This window comes from Bison bison, unplaced genomic scaffold, assembly GCF_000754665.1.
Source record: "Bison bison bison isolate TAMUID 2011002044 unplaced genomic scaffold, Bison_UMD1.0 scf7180017864465, whole genome shotgun sequence".
Classification (NCBI taxonomy): Eukaryota; Metazoa; Chordata; class Mammalia; order Artiodactyla; family Bovidae; genus Bison; species Bison bison.
This window is the reverse complement of record NW_011495026.1, coordinates 9,313,948-9,322,902: the sequence shown is the minus strand read 5'-3', so window position 1 is coordinate 9,322,902 and position 8,955 is coordinate 9,313,948. Positions and strand designations below refer to the sequence as shown.

The 8,955-nt window shown below is 39.8% G+C and overlaps 2 protein-coding genes across 4 annotated transcripts in view; one reads left to right on the top strand and one right to left on the bottom strand.

The window, feature by feature from the left end:
* Nucleotides 1-3,352: 3,352 nt before the first annotated feature.
* LOC105003234 (centrin-4) lies at nucleotides 3,353-7,391 on the bottom strand. Its single transcript, XM_010860274.1, has 5 exons — nucleotides 7,093-7,391; nucleotides 5,772-5,912; nucleotides 4,780-4,908; nucleotides 4,052-4,189; nucleotides 3,353-3,871 (listed from the first exon to the last, which is right to left on the bottom strand). Exons 1-5 carry the CDS (start codon nucleotides 7,093-7,095, stop codon nucleotides 3,782-3,784), a joined length of 501 nt encoding a protein of 166 aa, XP_010858576.1. The 5' UTR covers nucleotides 7,096-7,391; the 3' UTR covers nucleotides 3,353-3,781.
* A 14-nt stretch (nucleotides 7,392-7,405) lies between these two features.
* Nucleotides 7,406-8,955, top strand: part of BBS12 (Bardet-Biedl syndrome 12) — a 13,572-nt gene continuing 12,022 nt past the window's right edge. For all 3 annotated transcript variants that reach the window (XM_010860273.1, XM_010860272.1, XM_010860271.1), the window contains exon 1: nucleotides 7,406-7,553. The gene's annotated coding sequence lies outside the window, so the exon portion shown is untranslated. The remainder of the gene's footprint in view (nucleotides 7,554-8,955) is intronic.

Below are 8,955 nucleotides of genomic sequence, written 5' to 3'. Positions count from 1 at the left end.
ATACTGGGAGAACTGGCATCTTTATAATATAGTTTTTTAATCCATGAATAAAATTTAATATTCCTCTTTTTATTAAAGTCTTCTTTGTCTCCATATTCTTTTATAAATTTTGATATAGAAGATTTCTGTATCTTCATTAGATTTACCCATGGGATTTTTATATTTTTATATAAATTTATATTTTATTTTATAAATTTATATATAAATTTTTATAAAAACTATTATATTAGTCGCTTAAATTTTTCATTTTCCAGTTATTTGTACCTGGTATGTGAAAATACAATTGTATTATATTTGCATTTAATATAACCACCTTGCATCCAACAATGTCTAAGTTCTTTTGAATATTCTGTGTATACATCATGTCATCTGCAAATAAAAAGAACTTTATTCTTCCTCTGCTGACTAGCTCATCAGTACAGTGTTGAACAGAAGTTAGTGATAAAGGACATTCTGTTCTTAATCCTCAGCTCAGAGAGGAAGATTTGAATGTTTTGCAATTAAGATGATGTTTTAAGGTTTTGAAGATACCTTCATACAGTTAACAGAAATTCTCTCCTATTCCTGGTTTGCCACAGCTTTTATAATGAATAGAGTTTAAATTTTATCAGGTGCAACACTTTTTTCCCTACTGAAATGATTACATGATTTTTGGTTTTTATTCTAAAATGTGATACATTAATTACATTGATCAAATTTCAAATGCTAAATAAATCTTGTTTTTCTGAAACAAACCTAACTTGGTTAAAAATGCATTGTCCTTGTAGCTTCTGGTAAAAAAGTTTTGCTAACCTCACAAACCAAGTTTGGAAGAGTTATTTCTATTTCTGTTCTCTGGAAAAATTAAATATTCTCTTCATTAAGTGGCAGAAATCACCAACACACTCTTTGGAACTGGAGTTTCCTTTGTAGGAACAATTTTCAGATTCAATTTCTTTAATAATTAAAAAATTGTTTAGATTTTGCTACATATTCTTGTTTCCTTGGCTTGCTGCTTATTCCCAGGTCTGATTGTGATCCATCCAATATGCATTTTCATCCATTTTGATGTTTGTTGTTAGTCTGTTTTTATAGTTGTCAAGATTCTATCAGCACCAGCCTTGAAATCATCCCCTATTTTAGTGCTGCCTGAAGCCCAGTAGTTACTTTCAGTGCCAACAACCTGCTTGTTAGCAACTAAAATATCAATCAGAACTCCAGGACATTTATAACAATCAATGGCTCTGAGGAAAGGGTCATTTGAGCGTCAGCTTCAGGGTTGCAGGAACAACCTTTAATAGAAAATTTTTAGGAGTCCGCTCATTGGTGGGCTGAAGTTCTCTTAATATCCAAGTGCTATGGTCTGAATATTTATGTGTGCCTCCCCCCACCCCCAAATCCTGGACTCATATGTTTAAATCCTAACCCCCAAAGGTGATGCTATTTGTTGGTGGGGCCTTTGGGAAATGCTCAGGTCATGACGGTGGAGCTCTCATGAATAGGATTAGCGTTCTTATAAAAGAGATCCCACGGAGCTCCCTAACCTCTTCCAATGAAAAGCCTCCAATGGAGAAAGCCCTTACTTGACCATGCTGTCCTGACTGATTTCAAACTTCCAGACTTCCAAACCATGAGAGATATATTTCTATGGTTTATTCTGTGGTATTTTGTTATAGCTGCCCAAACAGACTAAGGCACCAAGCTACAAAGATGAGGGAGAAAATTTGCTGTTTCATATATGTGGTTCAAAGTGAGTAGTCAGAAAACAGAAGCATCCTAATAAATGGTATTGCTATATGGTTATATTCTCATGTGATAAGTCTAATTAATCTTCTCTTTATTTAGTATCAGTTCAGTTCAGTTCAGTCATGTCTTTGTGACCCCGTGAATCGCAGCATGCCAGGCCTCCCTGTCTATCACCAACTTCTGGAGTTCACTAAACTCATGTCCATTGAGTCGGTGATGCCATCCAATCACCTTGTCTTCTGTCGTCCCCTTCTCCTCCCGCCTTCAATCTTTCCCAGCATCAGGGTATTTTGTAAAGAGTCAGTTCTTTGCATCAGGTGGCCAAAGTATTGGAGTTTCAGCTTCAGCATCAGTCCTTCCAATGAATATTCAGGACTGATCTCCTTTAGGATGGACTGGTTGGATCTCCTTGCAGTCCAAGGGACTCTCAAGTCTTCTCCAACACAACAGTTCAAAAGCATCAATTCTTTAGTATGGATAGTTTTAATTGTTACTTACTTGTATATCAAGCAATTCAACAGGTAAGATGTCAACACCGGAGCTTCAAGATGAGGGACTATGTTATTCCTTGCTATGTAACTAATTACTCTAAGACTTAGTAGCTTAAAATAACCTTTATCATCTCAGAGTTTCTGATGTTCAGGAGTTCAGACATGGCTTAACTGAATCCTCTGCTTCAAGGATTCTCACTGGTTGTAATGAAGATGCCAACAGGTGCTGCAGTCTAAGATCAACTAGAGAGGGATCTATTTTCAAGCACCTTCAAATGGTTGCTGGCAGGATTCAGTTTTTTGTTGACAGACTGAAAGCCTAGGTTCCTCCAACGCTTAGCTCCTTGCTATGTGTTCCTTTTCATAGGGCAGATCAAAACACAGCTGCTTGCTTCGCTAGAGCAAGCAAAAAAAAAAAAAGTCAGGAGAGTGCCAGTAGAGGGAAGTCACAGGCTTTTAAGACCTAATATTGGAAGAGACAGCCCATGATTTTTGCCATATCCTGTTCATTAGTAGCCATTCACTAGATCTATTCCACCCACACTCAACAAAGGGATTACACAAGGGCAGGTATACCAGGAAACTAGGATCACTGAGAACCACTTAGGAAGATGCCTACCACAGGAACTACCAGCCAACTTAGACACAGTAAGATCCACATCTAATTCATTGGATCCTTCATAACCCTTTCTACTAGCAGACAATCCAAAAATCTCTGATGTTGATTAGTGATTGAGATGATTTTTCTTTTAGTAAGCATTACTCTAATGTCAACCACCTTTATGGCAGGTTCTTAAATTGTCTCTCTACTGTTGGATTTGATCTTGCTCCCAGGAGAGGAAGGAAAATGTGGAAAACCAGGTAAGTTTTAATTTGTTCTGGGATAAAAGTAAGTGAATTCTGAGATCTTTAGCAATTTTAAAATTTAAGTTCTCTGACCTTTAGTTTTCTCATATGTAGTAGGATGGAGTTAATACTGTCTGTGTGTTTAGTACTGCTTCTACATAATAACTGAGACAACATAAGTAAAATCTTTAGCACCTGTCCTAGGGACACAGCTATTAAAGAAATGTGTAGGAAAATCTGGATGATGTAAGTGCTGCTTTAAATTTCTTTATAAGAAAATTAGCAAATAATGAAGCTGCCAGACAGTTTTATTTAAGACTTTACACATCTGAATAATCAGTTAAAAAGCAAATGTTCATTTTTAGAGTTGCACAAAAGGAAAATAATAGGGAAAGTAATGGCTGGATTGCCAAATTCATATGATGTGGGGCCAATTTCCATAAATTTTAAAAAAATCTAAGTTTTAGAACCTGGAGCTCTAAAAACAGCACTTGTAATTAATACTGTTTTTCAGATTCATAGTTTAAGGAAGTCACTACATTTTATTTCTTGATGTTATAGATTTAACAAAATACTGGTAGCAACATGTAACTTCTCACATGGATTAGACATCAAGAGTTTGTGTATATAAACACTGAAAATGAATACATTCAGCTATTATGGAACTTACAACAAATACAAACTTGTTAACAACTTTCCAGAAGGCACAAAAGACAGCATTAATAAAGAGTGGTCTTTTGCATCATTTTCAAAAATTCTTCCTTGTTTATTTCTCCATCCCCATCATGATCAGCCTCATCAAGCATTTCCTGTAAAATGAAAGGTAAATAGGATATGTGAAATCTACTAAAAAGGGATGATATAAATGAACATTCAAATACACACTCAAAACCAAATTTTAAATTTATTAATATAACCAAAGAATATAACTAAAAATTATATAAATTGTATAATTATAAATTATAATTATACAAATAAGTGAAATTTACCTGAAGTTCATCATCTGTTAAATTTTCCCCTAGTTCCTTAGCAACCCTCTTGATATTGTTCAGTGATATACTTCCTGTATCATCATCATCAAATAATTTGAAAGCCTTCAGTATTTCTTCTTTTTCATCCTTTTCACTCTTTAAAAACAAAAACAACTAAATGTCATTAGTCTTTCATTTATTTATCAGTCTAGATGCATAGGTCTTTGAGGTCTAGAACAGAAATATAGCAGGTAGACTGAGCTTTATTTACTGCTCTTCTGACTTTTGGCAATTATTCCAGTGCATTCACATCTGCCCTCAAGGTACTGAAACTCAGGGTTTATTTAAGTGGAAGAGCCACAGAGTGACAAAGAGAATCTATCTCTTATTGACCTCAGGTAACTGAGATCCCTTATCAAATATGTAAGCTCCAAGACAATATGCATGTTGTCTCATTCAGTGCTCTCTAGGATTATGCCTGAGAAAAAGAGGCAATAAATTGCTGATTTCAAGGCTTCAAAATGCTGGCCCCATTCTCTCTATCCTTATTATTTCCTAACAAAAATCCTCTTCTCACACTGGACAGTCTTCATTACTACCCTGAAAATGTCTTTAATCTTGTTATGCCTATCTGTCTAAATCCTACCCATCTTTAAAGATGGTTGTATTTTCCTCTGATTGCTCCAGCCAAAAAATGTAGAAGGCTATTGCTTGTATTTCACTGAAAAACAAAATCACTACCATACCATTTTTACACTCATTATGGCAAAAAATTTTTCAAAACTAATGGTGCCAATTCCTTCTTTGTCAGTTTCAGCTATCATCTTTTTAATTTCTTCTTTCTTCGGCTCAAATCCTAAGGCCCGCATCGCAATCTGAAATAGAAAGTAGATAAGTTATAATAGGCCACAGTCTCATTCCTAGCTCTTAAATTACCTGTTAATTACTACAGTCTCTCTTTTTTACTCTGGACTAGCTTAAACCTCGGTGAAGGCAATGGCACCCCACTCCAGTACTCTTGCTTGGAAAATCCCATGGACGGAGGAGCCTGGTAGGCTGCAGTCCATGGGGTCGCTAAGAGTCAGACACGACTGAGCGCCTTCACTTTCACTTTTCACTTTCATGCATTGGAGAAGGAAATGGCAGCCCACTCCAGTGCTCTTGCCTGGAGAATCCCAGGGATGGGGGAGCCTGGTGGGCTGCTGTCTATGGGGTTGGACAGAGTCAGACACGACTGAAGTGACTTAGCAGCAGCAGCTTAAACCTAGAAAGTCAGATCAGCATGCTTAGGTTTCAATCTCATGATGGGCTTTGGCCTGTGTGCGTGAGTGCTAAGTCACTTCAGTCATGTCTAACTGTGCGACCCTATGGACTGTAGTCCGCCAGGCTCCATGGGCTTCTCCAGGCCAGAGTACTGGAGTGGGTTGCCAGGCCCTCCTCCAGGGGACCTTCCCAACCCAAAGATCAAACTGCATCTCTAATGTCTCCTGAATTGGCAAGCAGGTTCTTTATCACTAAGGCTTTGACCTACTCATTCATAAAACAAGAGTAAAATACTTAACAAGATACTATTTCGGTTAGTGTAGGCCAGATCTATACACTAAAGGGGTAGGTGTCTGCACTTAAGAGATTTTATATCAAGCTTTCAGAAAGCTACTGTTAATGAAAGACTTAAAGATTGCAATAAGTCAATGATAAAGTTTTTCAAATGTTTCAGAATTAGAAGTAATTTCAGAACCTTCAGTTCTTTCACATCTATGGTTCCAGACCCATCAACATCGAATAAATCAAAGGCCTCTTTAATTTCTTGCTTTTGAGTTTCATTCAATTCAATTTTTGCTGCATTTTTTTTCCATTGGTCTGAACTTGGTCTGGATGCCTGTAATAAATACACATGTGGGTGAAAGATAAACTGTGTAACTGGGAGAAGTACCAGAACCAGAATTAATGGACTAACTAAGTATAATAAATATAGTCAAGCATCCTATTCCATATAATGAACCTCAAGAATTTTCCCCTTTCCCTTTGCTAACATTTATGCTTTTAGTTATAAATATATATCTTGCTGGAAAGCCTGGTTCTTTTTTACATCTTGAGGTTTTCTTTCAACTTAGTGCCCTTTGAGAAGCAGAAAAGGCAAAGAAGACATGCCAGAATAGTATATGTTATATGGGAAAAAATTGGCCTCACTTGGTATATCCGAACAGCTGTTTAATGGCCTTACTTGGTATATCCGAACAGCAGTGTTTAAGGCATATTTACTTTCATCTGTGCCTGTAAGTCTCATAATAAAATGTATGAGATATGGTTGATTGAAACATCGTATCTTTTCCCACCTTCTCACGTACTTTTCTATATTGAAGACTGGGAAATGAAAAAAAATACATTTTTCAGGTTAAAAAAATTACTCCAGGGATCTGGAGAAGAATAAAGGTTGGACCAATTATCAATATCCAGGGAAGATGGAGGTCATCTTCCTGCTATCTGCCATTTTCTGCTGTAGCCTCATTTCAGTATCATGTCTTCAGCTCTGGGATAAGAGGCAGTAGTATCAGAGATTCCATGTCACTGCGTATCTAGACACCAGCTTCACATATATTAAGAGTTGGTCGTGGTAGCAGCGAATTCTTCATGCCTGGACGGCAGCTACACTGGTCTGGTCTTCAGTAGTTCCAATGGCAGAGGTCGTAGCTTCCCTGGCCAGTTTTTTCAGGGTTCCGGATGTCTTTCCTAGAGGCCCATATCCTTCAACAGTTTTAAAGCCTCTTATTCTCTGTATTCAACTCGTTTCTGGCTAGCAAGTGGTTCCTGTCTCCAACGCCATTGGTAAAACGGTTGCTGGGGTTGAAGAGGGGAAAAAACAAACTGGAGAACCGCTCTTCCGTCCCTAGAGCCACGGACACTGCGCTTCTATTCGGGGACGAATGGAGGGGTTACTAATGACACTCGAGGATAATGAAAGGAGGCGAATAATACATTTCAAAAACCAAACAGAATTCCTTATTTCAGGGAGAAACTTCAGCCTCAGCCCCAATAAGAAGTTGCACTTTCGCACTCACCATGTCTCCAACCGGCGCCCCAGGCCGGAACCTCCTAGCTTTACCCGCCAGTCGAGCTGCCCAACAGTACCTCACCGCCAGCAAACCGTTGCTAAGGCCGCTCTCGCAGATCTCTCCTGCAGCCCCGCCTATCCAGGCTTTTTTCCCCACTGACTGACAGTTGTTTCACCCAATAGTCAAAAAAGAAGACCCTCGAGGCCCGCCCCCTCTCTCTAGTCTCTACCAGTAGCGTAATGGTCTGCCTTTACCCGCCTACCGTTAAGGGGAACTTTCCGTCTGGTATCTTAGCAACCAAAACTACCAGCCCGCCCAGCCCGCCGCGCGCTTGCGCAAAATACGAGGCGTAAGGGAAGGTTCTTTACCCTGGCGTCTTGGCTTCCCAGTGCCAGCAGAACGTTGGGGAGCGTCTCGTAGGGATGGAGACGAAAGCGAGATTAGTAGGGAGGTGTTTCTACAAAATGGTAAGTCTTCGGTGGAGACGTGAGGGAGCTCTTGTTTCTTTTTCTGACCCTTTGGGGCCTGGAGGAAAGGATGAGGCTCTAGAGCCTGGTTAATTGGTCCAGGCTTAGGTTTATCATCCGGCCAGATTACCAGAGTCGAAGGGGACTGCCCTTTGCTTGCGCCGCTAGACGTCCCTCAGCCTCCACAGTGTGCGGGCCTTGGCTTTTTTAACCGCTTCCCTCCTCCGTGGTTTGCCGGGATTCTGGCCTAGTTGGCAACATTTCTTTACAGGAGAGGCGTGCTGTGTGCCTGGGCCCTTGGCATTCACATGAAAACTCTCGGCATAGGAAAGAGTTTTTACCTGTGTTGTAGCGTTTCTTTGCACGTTGGACCCACGCATAATCGCTATCAGCCTTTTCTACCGCCCCTCCCCCACCCCCAAAACACACACACACACACCCACACACACACCCACACCCACACACCCACACACCCACACACCCACCACCACCACCACCATCACCACCACATTATCACCTCCAACTGTTCCAGTGGGAAGATTCAACTGTTCCAGTGGGAAGATTCCTTTTTGCCAAATTTGGCTGATTTTCCAACCATTTCCAGCATAGATCCTCACTTGAGTCCAGCGTAGGTAGCCTGATAATCCATTTGACTCATTAACTGTCAAGATTTAGATGTCCAAAGCAAATTCTTGTCCAGAGGGCCAGACTTACTGGTTCAGCCCAGGTCTGAATCTAGTCAGGGGCCAGCTTAAGTTTGGGGAGTAGGAATGAAGAGGTGATAGTCTATTAAAACTTCTAACGCTTAATTGCTTACACGCCTGGACTCTCTACCTCCTGCAGTGCCTTCTCTAGAGCAACTTCTAAAAATCATACTGGATTCTCCAACACTGGATTCAGGAAGAATTAACTTTTGCATAGGGTTTTCCCTTTATCTCCCTTATCTTCTTGAAGAGATCAAATTGCCAACATCTGCTGAATCATGGAAAAAACAAGAGAGTTCCAGAAAAACATCTATTTCTGCTTTATTGACTATGCCAAAGCCTTTGACTGTGTGGATTCACAATAAACTGGAAAATTCTGAAAGAGATGGGAATACCAGACCACCTGACCTGCCTCTTGAGAAATTTGTATGCAGGTCAGGAAGCAACAGTTAGAACTGGACATGGAACATCAGACTGGTTCCAAATAGGGAAAGGAGTTCGTCAAGGCTGTATATTGTCACCCTGCTTATTTAACCTCTGTGCAGAGTACATCATGAGAAACACTGGACTGGAAGAAGCACAAGCTGGAATCAAGATTGCCGGGAGAAATGTCAATAACCTCAGATATGCAGATGACACCACCCTTATGGCAGAAAGTGAAGAGGAACTCAAAAGCCTCTTGATGAAAATGAAAGTGG

What these genes read in the sequence shown, in the direction of transcription:
- LOC105003234 (XM_010860274.1), bottom strand. An exon ending in TAGATGTGAAAGAACTGAAG is followed by an intron (nt 4,909 to 5,771) that starts GTTCTGAAATTA and finishes TTTCTATTTCAG; the next exon opens with ATTGCGATGCGGGCCTTAGG. An exon ending in CCATAATGAGTGTAAAAATG is followed by an intron (nt 4,190 to 4,779) that starts GTATGGTAGTGA and finishes TTGTTTTTAAAG; the next exon opens with AGTGAAAAGGATGAAAAAGA.